Source organism: Liolophura sinensis, chromosome 7, assembly GCF_032854445.1.
Source record: "Liolophura sinensis isolate JHLJ2023 chromosome 7, CUHK_Ljap_v2, whole genome shotgun sequence".
Classification (NCBI taxonomy): Eukaryota; Metazoa; Mollusca; class Polyplacophora; order Chitonida; family Chitonidae; genus Liolophura; species Liolophura sinensis.
In genome coordinates, this window is record NC_088301.1 from 31,463,839 (window position 1) to 31,482,447 (window position 18,609).

Here is an 18,609-nt window from a genome sequence, read left to right on the forward strand (position 1 = left end):
TACGACAAGGGGATGGCGCAACTCTTTCTTATTGAATCCTTGTAATCAACATTGAACGTTTTGAGGAGTTTTTTTTTATCAAAAATAATAATCTCGTCTTCCTTATTCACTAAAATTCCCGTTAGGCACCCATAGCAGCAACATTATTTCTTCAACAATGTACATTTCGGACTCAATATACACGTGGATAATAAGCATGGTGAAAATATACAAATTATTTCTCCTACAAAACCAACAAAATCAACTATCAACGTGTATGCATAACGAGACCATTCCATAAACATGGCGACCGTGCTATAAATGAAAAATTCTAGCGAAAAACAATCTTGCAGTCAATTTATTAATCAAAGAGGGTTGCAGGTTTCTCAGTTTACTCCGCATTAACATCGTGAGCACTTCATCTGTCTATGCAGCCATGATCTTACAAGATTGTCTGTTTTCACACGTAGGCTGACCCAAACATTTTGCTGGATGGAAGTTCTCTTACGGTGGCTCACTATCTGAATAGGCTTTCGAGTAAATAAATTGATATGGTTTTTCTACAGCTACACAAGGACGGTGAAGTGATACCTTCTTCCAGACAATGGGGACAAATTCTATGTCGATCCTGTTTCTTGCTTAACGTGACTCGCGATGGCTTCCTTAATCTATTTTGAAATGAGCGAAACCAGATTATATTTCCGTACAGCGGCTGTGCTTATCTCAAGATAGTAGTCAACGAGCAAATTCATCAAAGGTTTCATCACCAGTTTCAGTCGGCGGTTTCTGGACAAATACGCAATAATCTGGTTAAGTAGTTTGTCCTAGCTCTCAAGGATCATTCACAGCTTAAAAATAGGGTAGGCCAAAGGCCTTCACATGTAAATCCACCGCCTGATAAATTTGGCAAGCCATCCCCATCTGTCTATCTGTAACAGAGAGCACTGATACTCTCTTAACCAAAGAGTGGGTAGACAAGACACACAAAACGACCGGAAATATTACATAATACATTATAAATTATAAAATTACTGCTAGATGATTAATTGTATTAGCAAGGAAATCGTACAGTAGTCATGGATATTCATAATCATATTCATTTTAACTGCTGTCAAATCTATGGGTGGAAGACAACGGAGTGCTTGGATTAAACGATCGACCTTAGGCAGGTAACTGACAGACCTCCGCAGACCTTTCGTCACTTTGCCATGAATGTCATTTATTTCTTTTTCATTGTTCTTTGACATCATACTGCAGAATCTTACACTTTCAAGCTGACGGCCAGTTTATATATAGGCGGAGGACACCGGAGTGCCCGTAAGTGATAATCTGTATTTGGCAAGCCACCGACGCACAACTTCCACCTGTCATGAACAAACTACTTATACCATATATTAGTGTATTCAACAAATGTCAGACTGCCCACCACGCTGCATTTGTGACGGCGACCGCTTATTCTAACCTGGGACTGGTATCCGTTATGTTAGTCTCCAGGGATCTGCGAATGCTGTGGGGTCTTAGTAGATGTACGCGCTTGGTTTGCCTTCGACTTTGAAGGGAAGATATTAGCTCTTACAGTTGAAGAACCGCATACTTACTTGTGGATCATCGAAACGATCAGTCAACATATCACAACACATTGTATCATATAACAATAATCTAAGGCCATGACGAAAAAACTAACACTCGGTAAATACTGTTTTGAAGAATATATGTAGCGTATATTGTGTCACTTTTTAGCTTATGACAATGTCTAAAATCATAAAGTAAATAATACACCGTAGATAACCTCCTTATACGTTTATAAACTGACACCTCTGCGTCACTTAGACCGCTTCGGTGGCCTAATGGTTGGAACGTCCGCCTCGAAGTCGGAAGACTTGCACGAGATCAAACCCTCGTCGGGTCATGCTAAATACTGTTTGTTTCTCCTTTCCTAGGCGCTCAGCTAGAAAATTATAAAATTTTCTACAAGCATAACCAAAGTAAATTCACTCAAATAAGCATGACTGGCATACATATCCCAGACATTAAGCAAGCCATAGCCCGTTGAACATACACACACTGCTTCGTTCCTTGATATGGAATATTCCCCAACGTGAAGACAAATGCTGGCATATACAAGGATGCAACATTCTCCACCTGGCTGTGCCGGGTTTAAGGTCGAGGAAGAAAAGAACCAAACCTTAGTTCTAGTTTGTAAACAGATATTAATCAGGATAGTGACGATAAACCAGCCTTTTCAATGTGATAGTATTCCAAATCATATATGAACAAAACTGATTGACGTAACTCAAGAGATACCTTACTTTATTCATGAGACAAACCCAAAACTATGGTACTGTAACATTATTTGTATAAATGTTATAATAAAAGCGTGTGAAAATTGATAAGAAATTATTGTACGAGCTTTATAAAAAATGTAGAAAATTAACCTCAGACAGCTATGTTCAAAATGCATATGCGATAATAAGATCACTTATAATATACTTATAATAAGTCTTACTGGAAAATTTTAGTAACTTGTTTTATCACGATAAATTATTAGCTTGTAATAAGCATTTGGAATATAGCAACAAAGCACATCACAAAATGTGTGGACAAATTATCGCAGCACGTCATATTGGAGCAAAATGTTGGTATCCACTTAGTCTGGAGATTACTATAACGTTACAGGTTTAGCAAATTTTTTCTCGGCCAAAGATTACCCTCATCCCAACGCCAGAAAGCTACCACCTGTTTTGTCAAATATGTCGAGTTGGCTGTACGGTGGGTAAGTCTGACCATTACCAAAGTATCACGCGATTATGCGGCTTTAGAAATAAGCTATTATTGCTGTGGACCTCCTTGTGGTGAATCTACTGGTAAGGATGCTATGAACGTAAGTGACTGCAAACTTATTATTGTCTAGGCGTGTTTGCCCGGTAATTTTTGTCATGACGCCATGACAAACTGCTGCAGCACCTGTTCAGATGCACGTGGGCTTGGGTCGATGGCTGAAAATTCTGCCAACCTTGCGTATATACCAAAAAGTTGCAGGCTGTTATCCTCAAAGGGAGGTAACCATGCAATGAAAGCGTCATGTCGAACAGAACCAGCTTAATTATTGCCTCATCAAAATCAAACATTGACAGAACCTCTTTCGTGCCGCTAGTGTTTTCATAGCGGTCCTTGCACGACTTAATATACGGTGACGTAACTTAATGTAGTCTGTAACTAAAACTGTAACAGACAATTCCCTGACATTTCGACACTACCAAAACTTAACCCCGATCTGAAATACTTAGGTCCCAGAAAACAATTTTTTAAAGTACAACAGGTAACAACAGGATATGTAGGATTTCTAGAAAAATAAACATCAAATACATTGAAATCTATATAAGCCTATTTTCACATCAAACACACTTTCAACAGCTTACTGCTCAGTGCCTCAATCCATTTTAATACTGATGAAAACAAAAACGCAACTGGAGATTAATTTCAAAGTTTTGAACTAAGTAAAAATTATCAAATAAGATCCCACCTAGAGCAAAAAATGAACACAAGAAATCATTTAAACAACTTAATGTATTTCCAGACTTCCGAAGCTGGAGCAAAAATACTGATTCTATAGGTCACGTGATCTATAGGGATACAGAAACAAAATCTCCCCTTCAAACTTTCCCAGTGCAAGACATTAAGAATCCATGGAAACGCCTACACAGTGTGGCTAGGTGACCATGTTTGGACTAATGATGTATGGGACAGAAGCCCACAGCTCTAGCCCCGGATAACCATGATCATTCCCCTGGGCCCGCTAGAGATAGCTAGTATAGTTATCCCTCCTAAACACACAACAAAGCCTAACTGGCTTTCTATGCATTCGATGGAAAACACAGTAGACCCTTACATGAAGGAATATGTTGTTTTTGGTAAAATACAGACTGTGAAAAAGCCTAAACCGAATTTTATTGCAAAAATGCAGTTTCAAGTAATCAGTCTAACCAAACTATTTTACACTTAAGGTAAAAAAACAAAAAAAATCTTATTTTTTCTTGCATCAATTGCTTTAGAAAAGAGATAATTTTCACATACCTTTTCATTAGTCTTTCTGGTTAAATTAAAGCAAATACCCTTTATCTAATAAATGTGTAGAGGAAAATTGCTGTCATTGTGTGATGAATTTAAAATGTATGCAACATTAAATGAAAATATTAATTTCTGGTTGTATACAATTGCATGCATATAAAACCTGCTATATTAAATGAAAACTATGAAAATGTGCATCTAAAATGTTTACCACATTATATTAAAACATATGTATACAACTATCTAAAACATGTCACATTAAATAAAAACATATGTAGGCACCCTTATAAAACGTGTTGCATTACATGAAAACACATGTAGGCATCCTTCTAAAACGTGTCACATTACATGCAAACATATGTCGGCACCCATCTAAAACATGTCACATTACATGAAAACATATGTAGGCACCCATTTAAAATGTGACACACTACATAAAATAAAAAATGTGATGTCTAAGTTATCCACAACCTTACACGAATCTGTAACTGTCTTCAGAGAATACCTCAGTTGTGAAATCAGTGTGTGTGTAGAATTATTTTGGTATCCTTTGAAGCAGTAGAAATAGCATGAGACATACAGATGCCAATTAAACATTGGGTTTTACTATCAGGCCATCCTGAACCATTGAATAATAGTTACAATACTTTGGTTATTTTGAAAGACGCATTACTTTGGGAACTTTCTCAAAAGAAGAAAGCAGAAATGCATAGATAATACTCTAATTATGCAGATCAAGAGTTCACAACAAACATGATTATAGACATGTAAGCAAGTATCTGCTGTCAAAAAAAAGAAAAAATTCGTCTTTGGTCATATGTAGTCTCCTGTGATATGTGATCCAGTCTTGTTTACAGGCGAATTCGAAAGGAGCTGAAAGATAAATGTAGAAGATGGTCAGCCAAAGCAATAACTGTATAAACAATATCCTAAACTTATATAGTATTAAATGAATCTGTTTGGTACATGTAAAAGACAACAGAGCTTGTCAATGATTCCAGTTTTTCCTTAACTGATCCTCAGAAACTCCATGACCTATGATGGTATTCATTTATGTGTTATTTTTAAATAAATACTAGCAGAAACTACTGTTTGTTGGACATGGAAGAAATGTGGATGCAACTTACAGTATGTACATGTACATGTAGTACTCAAAGACAAACTTTTCTGTATTCTGTGCTGTATTCAAATATTTGTCAGAAAAAAATGACTGTTTTGCTAGGATCTTTTACATATTTAGCTCCCTACAAGATGTACATGTGTGTGCATTTCGTAATTGCCTTCGTCAACTTACTTCACAAAATCGGGAGCTTTTGAGATGACATGCTCAAATTCCGCAAAAGACAAGGAGTCATCGGCATCAAGATCAGCTTCATCAAATATCTGCAGTTATAACATTACACATTGCTGAATTGAGTTCAATACTTCATAAAATACGAATAATGAGCATTCTTACACAGATACAATCATATACTTCCATTTCTGTTTATACTGAACAAAAAAAATGCCACCTTTATCTTGTCAACAGTCACAGATGCTGTGACAGGGGATTACAAAATAAGTGGATACACAAACAAACTAAACACATGTGGAGGGTGTCAACTGAAGAAAACATACATTTTTGACCAGCTGGTTCAGCTGATCATCCGAGAGTCTTTGGTCTCCGGTCAGGCGGTTCACAACTTCCTTCACATCTTCTTCTGAGATCATGTCATCCTCATCAAAGTCTACAGCATGGAAAATTTCTACTCTTATCATTCATTTAAAACAAAGGAAAAGACATCCATGAATAACATAACCGGTTTTTCAAGAAAGGTGAAAACAGACCTTAATCATCACAGCCATTTTTTTTTTTTTTTTTTTTTTTGATGTTTTTGTCATTTCAACTCAATAAATCAATTTTTAATCTTCAATTCTTATGAGGCCTTCAATATGATGCACCATGTTTATAAAGCAAAAGGGAACATGATGTCACATTACTTGTACTCCACGCACGTGGTCAAAAGGCAAATCTGGATTCAGGTGCACATGCTAAGCAGCTGTGTGCTCAGGTAATAGAGGTAACTCACACCTGATTGATAAAAAATTGATTGCAAAGAATTTTTCAAACAGTGCAATTTTGCCTACTATGAACAGTGATATCTAAGTTATGCAACATCACAAAGACAAAAGTTATGCTTTTTAAACTTCATGTGGAATATTTTTTCATTTAGTCTGGTCTATGGTAAATCACCTGAAAGGATGCCCATAGAAATCCTGTTTTGATTCCACTGCTGGTGCCTTCATGGCCATGTGGTTAGCATGCCAATGTGGTCGCTGTGAGTCCAGCTCATGCTAGCCTCCTCTCCAGCCATACATTGGAAGGCCAACAACCTGCAGATGGTTGAGGGTTTCCACCAGGCTTTGCCTAGTGTCATCCCACCATAAGTGAAATATTCTTGAGTACGATGCAAAACATCATTCAAATAAATAATTAAATAATCTTACCATAGATTCTGAAGGCATATTCCACTTTGACAGATTTGGGAGCAGCATCACTGAACACAGACATCATGTCAAGAAAATCCTCAAATGTCATCTGTCCATCTCCACTAGAAGAGAACACCTTACAGATCCTGTCACTGAAGGGGTTCACCTGCATACAGACCAGAAATACCAAATACAGATTAAAATATCAAGCAACGCAGCTTAAATTACCAAGCAATGCAGCTTAAAGCACCAAGCAATGCAGCTTAAAGCACAAATCAATGCAGCATAAAGAAGCGTACAATGCAGCTTTAAAACAGCAGCAATAATACTTTCTGTGAGAGTTCCCTGAATTCAATTCAGGAATTTAATAATTTTGTGACAAAAATACAACTACATTGGTTTGGTGAACCAACTCCACCACTTCACAGAAAGTAAAATTCTATTTGTACCTACGTAAATACAATTTACTAATAACGGAGTATAAAATCAATTTATCTAAACATGCTAACAGTGCCTTCACAATTACACAGGAAAATAAACTACACAAATAAACAAAAAGTCTAGAGTCAAAGAGAACCTTCAGTTCATGGCTCATGACAATCCTTTTTTGTGGATATGATAGCAAGATGGTGGTCTTAACTAAACTTTTGGCGGTAACAACACAAAGTAATAAAGCAAAACTACAATATGATATAAAAACACAATAATATGATTCTAAAAGATATCTTAACATGTTTAACAAACAAGACATCCACTTTGGGGGGGCAAATTTGCACATGAGCAGTACTCTGAATCAAAGTTCTTATGTAATAACAAAAGGATGTTATAAAAATACATTACCTTCAGCTCAGAAATATCTCTGATTTTCTCAATTGGCAATTTTGCATTTCTGTCCGTGTCAACAGATGCTGGGTCAAGTTGTCTGTAGCATTTATGAACACTGCCAGAATAGAAAGAGAAAACATTTACCACTTATTCATCGTAGCTTTATACATAGGCACCATTAAAATTTCTATTTATATGCTCACATAAAGTACACATACTCATCTCATTGGCTGATTATGCAGTTGGGTAATACAAAAAACATACTTTGACATTATTGGTTTCAATCATGCCAATTGAAAGTGTTACAAAATTTATTGATTAAGTTGTGTTTTACATAAGTATTTGAATTAACTATATCACACTGCAACCTTTGTGGAACTACATGTTTGTACCATGTTCTATATAGTCAGACTATCATCTCATCTGAAAATACTGATAAGTAAAAAACTTTACTCACTGCAGTATCTCCTTTTTAGTGAAGTATGTAAGCTCCTGTCAAACAGAAAGAACATTAATATGCAAAAACAAGTTAAAAGTTAGTTTTTATGAAAAGTGTTCCTCTGGAAATACTCAGGACATCCTTAAAAACAGTTTTTTTAAGGGGTTGTTCTCATTATTATTGTGGCTGTTGAAAAAGAGAGGATGTTAAAGAAATAGGCCTAAATAAAAATTTAACAACCCTTTCTTGGATGGCCGGTCACACGAGCGCAGTTTTAAAACATCTGAGTGTTGTTAGAAAACATGAGATCTAATGCCATGAAAAAGCTTCAAACTGTTTACTTCTGGAAAGCTTCAGATTCGCAAAAATTAACTAAAAATAAAAACTGACTTGCAATGCCACTGTTACGCAAAAGTTACAACTACCACGCTGCATGCTAGTTCCAGTGCGAGTGCCAGCGAAGCTTCTCTTGGAAAACAAGATTTCACGTGGTTTAAGTTTACCTGATACTCTTCCAGCTCCTGTTCAGTAAATACACTTTGAGAAGAACCCATAGTTTTAAGAGTCCTTTTTTTAAAAAAAAGAAGTAACACACGTCAAAAACTAAAGTGGTACAAAAACTTCTACCCACTTCCCTGTTTGCTTCTGTTATGACAACTTGTCCTAGCAAGTGTCACAGTGCCGTCACGGAATCCATAACCCGGATATATAACGGAAAAAACACCGACCGCCGCCATATATATACCTAAATCACATTTAAACTGAACATTTAACAATAATAAATGATACTTTGTAGTTTGATCAGGACAATCACGTAAAAATGGTTCCCTCTATGTTCACAAACAAAGAATTTATCTAAATGTTTTCCGTATTTTGTCTTCTCCTTTTTGTACTGGACTAAGAACAGCGCCATCTGGTGAAAACTATGTTGTGTTGACGGAAGTTTCGTTTTTAAGAATGACAAATACTCCCGTGTTGCCAGTTTGATTGTTCAGCAGCCGACATACATATTGCTTTAGCCGTGTCCCTCTGTTCTAAGACACAATGTTTCATCAAATCCAGTCCGGAGGAATGGGAGCAGGTAATTTGAAGTGGCTTTCGTTTAACTTTGACGTAATCTGAGTGCAGACAGATGTAAGATCACAACAACAACGCCCAACTATAAGCCTACATCAAAGGAGTTCGTAATATCACTTGTATGGAATGATAGTCATTATGTTAGTAAGCTATCGTCAAAGGTTTAAATGATGATTACCTTGTTGTATGGAACTGAGTATTGTTTTTTCAAAAAAGATACAGCTAAGTTGACCAAATGTAAACATTGTCGCAGTTTTGTTAGAACTGTAATACTGTGGTCAAGTGTCCGTGAGACGTTTCAACAGTTTTCACCGACCCTAGTCTAATGAATTAGATGTTGCATGAATTAGATGTTGCATGAATTAGATGCAAATGTTAGCATACAACGTCTAATTCTCTCTGCAAGCTATTGTCTGTAATTTGATTATTTTTCAAGAATCCACACTTGCAAGTTTGTGGTTTGAGTGGTGATGGGTGACAGCTTGTACCACCTGAGTATGCCTTCGATTGGTATATGGTAGAGCAGGATTCGAAACCACGAACACAAGACTTTCAAACATTCCAATATCCCACTGAGCTATCCAGGAAAACCATATTACCTTATCCTTTTTGATGACTTTAATCGTTTGTTGTCACATCAATCCTTTGCCTAACATGAGAATGTTATATAAGAAAGTTTCATTCATTTCTAATCAATGTAAAATTTATTTTCTGACAGTTTTGTTCTTCGTCTTCATTTAAAATACACCAAATGTTACAGTGTGAGAAAAGGCAGAGTAGGCACAAACCTGAACAGCAAAACAGTTTGTGCTAAGGTGAATTGGTGGGTCTAATATATGGCTTTCTGATTACGAACATTTTGGAAATCTTGAGGCCATATCTCTATATATTAATGTGATAGAAATTGTGTAATCTTCTTTCAAAGATGATATGTAAAGCTTCAATCAATTCTGATTTACTTTGTTTCATAACCAATTATAGACCGATTCACCGTCCATGATATTACATGTATGCTGAAGTAGTGACCTGCATAGAGTACAACTGACTGAGCTCCCATTGGATAAAAGCCTAATGCTGTTGTGCTAAATCTTCATGTAACACCGTCGCAAAAGATCAACCGTGCTACATGTTATTTTCAACTGTCCAAATATTTCGGCTCAGCTGGCAGAAAAAAGCATTCATTGATGCTAATTGTGACATAACGTTTTATTATTTCCTTGGAATGACACCGTGCCATTATTGAAAAACAATCGATGGTTGTTGCGTTACTACAAACACATTTAAGTAGGAGAAACTTGTCGTTTCTCGTCTTATCCACGTACCAACTGACCTCAGTGGGGTTTATTTATTTATTTATTTCATTGATGTTTTATGCCGTACTCAAGAATATTTCACTTATACGACTGCGGCCAGCATCATGGTGGGAGGAAATTGGGCAGAGTTCGGGGAAAACCCATGACCATCCGCAGGTACCTCAGTGGGAGACTCGAGGATGAGCTATATATACACAGAAGGTCCAAATGATGGTAGGACACATCATGTTCTTCATAAATGTTTTATGAGCACACATACACCAATAATTGTGACACATCTTTGAACCGTCTTGATACAGGCGAGAAGGAGTGTTACAATTTGGTACATCAGTCATGTTAACGTCTGTGTGAGAATCTGACATAATGTAAAAATATGTCACAACATTATTTAAGTATTCAAATCAGTTGATCACTCAAAGGTGGACAAAGATGCCATAGCCGAAAACCATAGGTGCACGTGGTAAATGATGCTGTGATGACTTTGTGAACAGGGCTCAAAAGTCAGATATCATGGAATTACCTTTTATGTGCCAGGGAATGAGGTAATTGTCTAGAAGACCATGAGACCAATGACAGATGTAATTTACCTTACTTTTGCCCATGACTCGTAAGTTGTTGCTCATATTTTCGCTCCGCTGAGCAAGTCAGCGAAGGTCTCTGTTCCCATACCCATATTGTACTGTGGATGGCTTTGCAGCTGTGAACTTGACCTTACCCAATAGTAAAAGCTCAAAAAAATCTTGGCCTGATTTTTGACTGATAGCTTAAAGATAATTTTTATGGCACGAAGCATTCAAATATTAGAATTGTTAGATTTGGTCTGTCTCCATGTTGTCATGAATATTCAGAGTTCATGGGAATTTGAAATGTTTGCAGTCTGTGGGGAAATCGTTCAAAGGTAAACTTTCGGCTAGACGTTATGATAAGATAACACTTTACAGTAATGGAGGACATATTTGGTGACAAGAAACTGAGGAATTGGGGTTTACTTGAGGTATGTAAAGATGCCAGCATTCTGGAATGTTTCTGGTGTATACTTTTTCGAGCAGACAAGGTGATAAGAGACTGTAAAAAGAGCCGTGTGAGAATCAGGTATAGGTTGGTGTGAAGGTAACCAATGGACCATCATGCAGTGCTGGAGTATTAAACTGCACCAATGAATCTTTTTACAGTTTGTATTTAAAGGCAGAAGTTCACCAGTTTGTGGGAAATTTATGAGAACATCCAGATTTCACAGATTTGGCGTAATTCTCTGATGAGATTATATACTCTGGCATGTTTGGACACTTAAATGTGTGTTGCTTACACACACTAAACAGGACACAGTCAGCTTGAGCTTTGTTTTCCCAAGGATTAAAATTTGATCGATCTGTTACAAGACTATGTACATTTGCGCTCCAACCAATATTCTAAGAAGATGACAAAATGTAAATCTAGTGTCAGTGAATTGATTTCATGTAGTCTGGTATAAACAAAAGTTGTGAAATGTTAATTTTTTTCATGGCTAGAGCATCTCGGGCTGGTTTGATTCTCGGTGGAACAAGATGTAACAAGTGGCTCACAAAAATCACTATACGCTCAGCCTTATATAATAGCCCCAGTAACAAAAATTTCTTTTTCCTTTAATGTGGCCAAATAATGTGACAGTAAACTTTTCTGTAAATCTTCAACCTTTGTTACCTCTATAGTGCTTTTTCCATTTGAATTTTGCACACAGTTATTATGAAAGTGATGCTAAAATGATTTATTTGTGTCACTGAATATGCAAGCTTCATAAAACTGTGCATGGTATTTACCTAAACCCCATAATTCTATCAGAATGTTCCAAAATATTGGTTTGCAGAGTTTAATTAAGCTGTACTATTTGGCACAGTATTTTGTCTGTAATATATTCTTTTATAGTTCTAGAAGGTATTGTGTACATGTTTCTTTCTTCTTTCCAGGCCCAGCAGACAAGCGAGAACTTTATGAGGTGAGCTTTATGTCAACGTGTTTGTCCTTCACACAAGATTTGTCATTTGATCATGGGGATATACATGCTTTGGAATGTATACAGTTTGCTTGTACAAATATGGGCATGATTGGAGAGCGGTTGAATGGGCTTGAATCTACAGAGGTCACACAAAATTAAGTTTATGGGAAGGATAGTACTGTACAAGTATATATGTCATTTCCCATTTTTTGTGTGTCAGAGTTGTGTATAATCTGTAATATTTTTCTGGAGTAATCCACCAAATAAGCTTACACATACACACTGTATACATTATACATAATTTATACATAAATTTTACTCTGCAGTATTAACTTCTCTTGTGTAGGCATGGTAACCTACGCACATGAACATGCATGTCTTTAAAACATTACCATCAGAATTATTGGGTGTTTTCATTTTTGTAAATTACCAGAATTGTTAGTTCCATGGTTACTCAGTTACCCAGTATGAGGATTATTAACACCGTAATTTGCATATCCTCTTACTGAGTAACCCTGCAACAAATTTGTTCTGCAATGACTCATCAATTCAGTGCAGAAGACCGATGTATTGGCCATTCGCTTCAGGGATGTGAGTAGTGTTGGCCCCCAACAAAGGGAGATAACTTACTCAGCAGACACATTTGACATCGTCTGCAGGATTCAAGAATGTATCTGTACCCCACGTGACTGTTGTTGTCCCGTGTAAAGTGGAATATTGTGTCTGATGCTATCTAAAAAGATTTCTTAAGCATAAGAAGAGCTGTTCAAACTGGTTGTCTATGTTGATGTTTTTTTTCTTGTCTCCCATGTCATGTGTGTCAGTTGTAAATATGCATGTTTTTTCTGTTCAAAGGAGGTGAAGCTGTTTCGCACTGCTCGAGAAAGAGAAAAGTAAGTGTTTGATACATTGTGTATGTGTTATCATTTATTTCTAATTCGATATCATTTTCTGAAGTTTTCTAAATTTAGGTACATGTTCAGACGGCCATTGTACACCACAGGACAAATGAATTCTAGGATAATTGAATTCTAGGATATTGACAATAAAGTGTACTGAATGAGAGATCAGTAAGTTAGTGAAATTTTAAGCCTTTTCACTCTTCAGTTTTCAGGCATTAATTTTAAAGTAACTTCAGCTGACTCAAAAATTTTTTTCACAGAAATGGAATTTTGTTGGTTTTTATTTGCAAATAACCTTTTGTGATGAAGCCAAGATGTGAGTGTAACTTTAATATGTCCTGTATTTGCTTGTTCTTTTCTTTCAGGTATGATAACATGGCTGATCTATATGCAGTAATCAACACCCTTCAGAGCTTGGAAAAGGCCTATATTAAGGATGCTGTTCACCCTAAAGAGTAAGTCTCCTGTATAGTAATGCAGTAACTTCTTTATAACACATTTGGCATGTCTCAGTCCCACTGATGTTTTCAGTGTAAAGAATTGTCATTTAGCCTCTGTCCTCTGTCCTGTCTCTGTCCTGTTCTAGGGAGAAGGAGGGTGGTGTAGAGGGTAATAGGAGGTATGGTGAGGACAGTGAGCAGGTGGAATTAATAATTAGAGAGATTAAGCCAAGAATAATTTATGGTCCTGATCTGGAACTGCCTGGCATGTACTCAGTTAATGTAACAATTTTAGAAATTCTCCACAGTGGAAGTGTGATAATGGTTAATAAAATAATTATTTTTGACATTATTGTTCCGTTAAACTTCCCTTACTGAGAAGTAAGTAAAGAACACATGGCTGACGATGTGGATAGAGTGAGTGATGTGAATTCTTAGAGGTCTTTTCTTGACTCCTGTATTTATAAACACCCTGCTTCCAGCTGAAAGAGGCACTGCCATGATGATGACCGGCCCCAATAGCGCAGTTGGTAGAGCATCCATTTTGGGAGGTGGTAGATCCAGAGTCAGTCCTGGGTAGAGTCACACCTAAGATCTTAAAAGAGGAAGTTGTAACTTCCTCACTTGGCGTTCAAGCATGAAGGGGATAGTGCAATGACTGGTTGACCCGTATCAGTATAATGGATTGAGGCGAGGCTTACTTGCCTTCGGTAAGGCGTCTCAGTGAAGCAGGACTAGAAAAGAGAGATCCATCCTGCAACAAGGAAGCACATTACATGCACTCTAAGGACCCTTTCGTCGTCATATCACTGAAAAATTGTTAAGTACAACATTAAACCCCAAGCACTCACTCACTCACTGCCATGAGTAAAGGAAAAAAGCGCTTACAAGTATTTACTCTTACAAGTGAAGTTATTCACCAAGACTAGGTATTGTAATGGGGTAAGCAAATCTCCTAAATTGTCATGCTTCATGATGTGCCCCCACAGGTATACTGCAGCTTGCTCCAAACTGCTGGTCCAGTATAAGGCTGCGTTTAAACAGGTGCAGAGCGATTTCCCAACACTGGAATCATTCATGAAAAAATACAGAGTAAGTTCAGTTCTAACCTCTCTGTGTTTTAAGACCACTGTTGATAAATGTCTTTGTCAGGCTCATCCTAATTGAACAAGTGTTAAATGAAGTCATGGCATTGTCTGAATAAAACAAATCAGGTATAGAAATTTTTTAAATTTTGTAAATGATCGATGAGACTTTCAGTCAAAAGAGTTCACAAAGTATTGTGTATCAAGTTCCCATATGTGACTGGTGCTGGAAATATTCTGACAGAGCCTGATATACATCTGACCTCCATCATTTAAATCAAAAATTTAACTGGGCCAATTTTTGGACCAATATGTAAGGGAAGATAACTGGTGATCAACAAAACTAACCAGGACACTGTTTCTTGACCAGTAAAGCGGAGATAGCTGGTGGCATATTTGTTAAATGTTTACCTCCATGTCATGAAAAGTAGTGTTCTAATTACAGCTTGATTGTCCTGCTGCGGTGGAGAGAATCAAAGAAGACCGACCAATTACGATCAAGGACGACAAGGGAAATACAAGCAAATGTATTGCAGATATTGTTTCGGTGAGCTTTTATGATATTTAAAGTGCCTGCATAAAGCAGTGAAATAGGTATCTTTTCAGTTAAAGGACAACAAGGAAAGTATAGGGGATGTACTGCAGATATTGTGTCGGTAAAGTTTTATGATATTTTAAGTGCCTGTATAAAGGAGGAAAGAAGGTGTCGTTGATGAGGGAAATACATGCAGATAAATTACAGATATTGTTTCTTCATTCTTCATGTGTGTTGACCTGTAATGAGTGCTGACTACTCTTACTCTATTTGCTAGGACAGGCAGTTCATTCCCATTATCCCAGTCTCAATCAAGGAATAACCCTCCTCCACTGTTCTTGACATTGGTGGCAATAGGTCTTAAGGGCATCACAAGTGATACAATATAGGTCAAATAATCTAGACTGTGGTAAAGCATGAATTAAGTGAGTAAATTATAAATCAAAAAACATAGAAATCATGAACACATAAATCAACTGATTGGGTCACACCAAAGACTTTAAAAATGGTACTAGTTGCTGACTTGCTTGGCCCTCTGCACTGAGAGGTTAGGAGAAACAGGACTGGTTGGTTCAGTGTCAGTATAATGTGACTGGGTGGGGTGTCATGTCTGGTGTCTTCATTATGATACTTCGGTGGCAGCAGCACTGTGGCAGCATGGACTCGCCCTGACACAAGAAAGACAATATATTTACATACACCTAATGACTCCTTATCGTCATACGACTCAAACAATAAACGTAGTACCCTAAGCATACATACACACAGAAATCAACTATTAAATCAGGGTAACAGGCTAGCTGCTAATGTAATTTTTTATCAGATTATCAACTGCCTGTTTTTTGTAGAGGAATGTAGATTTACATGTACTTTGCCACCATTTAGATATAAGTGTGCACAGAGTACAGAATTAGTTGTGTTTTGTATTTATTATGAAATTTTTGTTTCTTTCAGTTGTTTATTACAATAATGGATAAGCTTCGTCTGGACATCAGAGCCATGGATGAGGTAAGTCATGAGTAGTTCACATTCAGCAAAATCAGCTGAAATTATTCCATATGTGTATTTATGTACTCTAGTTTTTGGAGAATTCCTTTCTTTATTTTATAACACTGGTAACAATATTGATACGAAAAGACCAGTTGTTAAAGCACATTTTTAGATTTATTTATTTATTTATTTGATTGGCGTTTTACGCCTTACTCAAGAATATTTCACTTATACGACGGCGGATAGCATTATGGTAGGAGGAAACTGGGAAGAGCCCAGGGAAAACCCACAACTATCTGCAGGTTGCTAGTAGACCTTCCCAAGTACGGACGGAGAGGAAGCCAGCATGAGCTGGACTTGAACTCACAGTGACCACATTGGTGAGACACATTTTTAGAGGCATATAATGTCTTGAAGTTTTACTTTCAGTGCTGAAACCCATAGTTTCCTCACAGGATATAATACTACCTTCTAAACAAAACGCCCTCCTAAAATGAGTAGAACTCTTCTGGTGGGACAGTATTGAAAAGTATTTATGGTCATTCGTGCCTGTAGTGCACATTTATTTGAGTACACTTCCGTTGTTTTCACTGCACTGTTGTTTATATTATGCAGATTCAGCCTGACTTGAGAGAACTAACAGAGACAATGAGTAGACTGAGCATGCTTCCTGCCGACTTTGAGGGCAAGTCCAAAGTCAGGAGTTGGTAAGTTAGATAGGGTCTGGACTAAACAATAATTCAACTGAGCGTGCTTCCTTTTAAATTTTATGGGCAGATGTAAAGTCAGGAGTTGGTAAGTTAGATAGGGTCTGGACTAAACAATAATTCAACTGAGCGTGCTTCCTTTTAAATTTTATGGGCAGATGTAAAGCCAGGAGTTGGTAAGTTAGATAGGGTCTGGACTAAACAATAACTCAACTGAGCATGCTTCCTTTTAAATTTTATGGGCAGATATAAAGTCAGGAGTTGGTAAGTTAGATAGGGTCTGGACTAAACAATAATTCAACTGAGCATGCTTCCTTTTAAATTTTATGGGCAAGTCCAAAGTCAGGAGTTGGTAAGTTAGATAGGGTCTGGACTAAACAAAAATTCAAGTGAGCGTGCTTCCTTTTAAATTTTATGGGCAGATATAAAGTCAGGAGTTGGTAAGTTAGATAGGGTCTGCACTAAACAATAATTCAACTGAGCATGCTTCCTTTTAAATTTTATGGGCAGATATAAAGTCAGGAGTTGGTAAGTTAGATAGGGTCTGCACTAAACAATAATTCAACTGAGCATGCTTCCTTTTAAATTTTATGGGCAAGTCCAAAGTCAGGAGTTGGTAAGTTAGATAGGGTCTGCACTAAACAATAATTCAACTGAGCATGCTTCCTTTTAAATTGTATGGGCAGATATAAAGTCAGGAGTTGGTAAGTTAGATAGGGTCTGGACTAAACAATAATTCAAGTGAGCGTGCTTCCTTTTAAATTTTATGGGCAGATATAAAGTCAGGAGTGGGTAAGTTAGATGGGGCCTGGACTAAACAATAATTCAACTGAGCATGCTTCCTTTTAAATTGTATGGGCAGATATAAAGTCAGGAGTTGGTAAGTTAGATAGGGTCTGCACTAAACAATAACTCAACTGAGCATGCTTCCTGCCGACTTTGACGGGAAATCCAAAGTCAGGAGTTGGTAAGTTAGATAGGGTCTGCACTAAAGCAGGCATCAACTGAACATGTTTCCTGCTGACTTCACAAGTGAAATTTTTTTAGAGTACAGTGTAAAACGTCAATCAGTTAAAAAATAGATGAGCATCAGTGCAAATCAATACTTGGTCTGTTCTCTGATGCTGAAAACCAAGCAAGGAAACATCTGAAATTTGAATATGAACTTATATTTTGCTTTTCTACAGGTTGGATACTTTAAGTGCCATGCAGGCATCAGAAGAGTTGAATGACACTCAAGTGAGGCAGATGCTGTTTGACCTGGAATCTTCATATAACTCATTTAACAGAGTGCTACATGATTCATCATGAGACGTCTACAGGGTTCATCATGAGATATCTACATGGTTCATCCTTGGATGTCTACAGGGTTCATCATGAGATGTCTACAGGGTTCATCATGAGATGTCTACATGGTTCATCATGAGATGTCTACATGGTTCATCCTGGGATGTCTACAAGGTTCATCATGAGATGTCTACATGGTTCATCATGAGATGTCTACATGGTTCATCCTGGGATGTCTACAAGGTTCATCATGAGACGTCTACATGATTCATCATGAGATGTCTACATGGTTTATCATGAGATGTCTATATGGTTTATCATGAGATGTCTACAGGGTTCATCATGAGATGTCTACATGGTTCATCATGAGATGTCTACATGGTTCATCATGAGATGTCTACATGGTTCATCATGAGATGTCTATATGGTTTATCATGAGATGTCTACAGGGTTCATCATGAGATGTCTACAGGGTTCATCATGAGATGTCTATATGGTTTATCATGAGATGTCTACAGGGT

General features: G+C 37.1%; 2 protein-coding genes across 2 annotated transcripts; one reads left to right on the plus strand and one right to left on the minus strand.

The window, feature by feature from the left end:
* Positions 1 to 1,681: 1,681 nt before the first annotated feature.
* LOC135470365 (calcium and integrin-binding protein 1-like) lies at positions 1,682 to 8,440 on the minus strand. The gene is made up of 7 exons (XM_064749257.1): positions 8,284 to 8,440; positions 7,799 to 7,833; positions 7,357 to 7,456; positions 6,535 to 6,682; positions 5,665 to 5,774; positions 5,342 to 5,430; positions 1,682 to 4,920 (listed from the first exon to the last, which is right to left on the minus strand). The coding sequence occupies exons 1-7, from the start codon at positions 8,332 to 8,334 to the stop codon at positions 4,899 to 4,901; spliced, it is 555 nt and encodes a 184-aa protein (XP_064605327.1). The 5' UTR covers positions 8,335 to 8,440; the 3' UTR covers positions 1,682 to 4,898.
* Positions 8,441 to 8,699: 259 nt separating this feature from the next.
* On the plus strand, positions 8,700 to 18,543 carry LOC135471964 (vacuolar protein sorting-associated protein 28 homolog). Its single transcript, XM_064751432.1, has 9 exons — positions 8,700 to 8,861; positions 12,114 to 12,142; positions 12,998 to 13,035; positions 13,410 to 13,499; positions 14,474 to 14,576; positions 15,015 to 15,116; positions 16,059 to 16,112; positions 16,710 to 16,801; positions 17,989 to 18,543. The coding sequence occupies exons 1-9, from the start codon at positions 8,825 to 8,827 to the stop codon at positions 18,110 to 18,112; spliced, it is 669 nt and encodes a 222-aa protein (XP_064607502.1). The 5' UTR covers positions 8,700 to 8,824; the 3' UTR covers positions 18,113 to 18,543.
* The last annotated feature ends 66 nt before the right edge of the window (positions 18,544 to 18,609 follow it).

Bases quoted from the DNA above. Each gene is read 5' to 3' on its own strand.
- LOC135470365 (XM_064749257.1), bottom strand. From the start codon at position 8,334: ATGGGTTCTTCTCAAAGTGTATTTACTGAACAGGAGCTGGAAGAGTAT. The intron at 6,683-7,356 runs GTAATGTATTTT...GTCTGTATGCAG, and splicing joins GAGATATTTCTGAGCTGAAG to GTGAACCCCTTCAGTGACAG. The intron at 5,775-6,534 runs GTAAGATTATTT...TCCATGCTGTAG, and splicing joins ATATGCCTTCAGAATCTATG to ACTTTGATGAGGATGACATG.
- LOC135471964 (XM_064751432.1), top strand. From the start codon at position 8,825: ATGTTTCATCAAATCCAGTCCGGAGGAATGGGAGCAG. The intron at 13,500-14,473 runs GTAAGTCTCCTG...GTGCCCCCACAG, and splicing joins GATGCTGTTCACCCTAAAGA to GTATACTGCAGCTTGCTCCA. The intron at 16,113-16,709 runs GTAAGTCATGAG...TATATTATGCAG, and splicing joins ACATCAGAGCCATGGATGAG to ATTCAGCCTGACTTGAGAGA.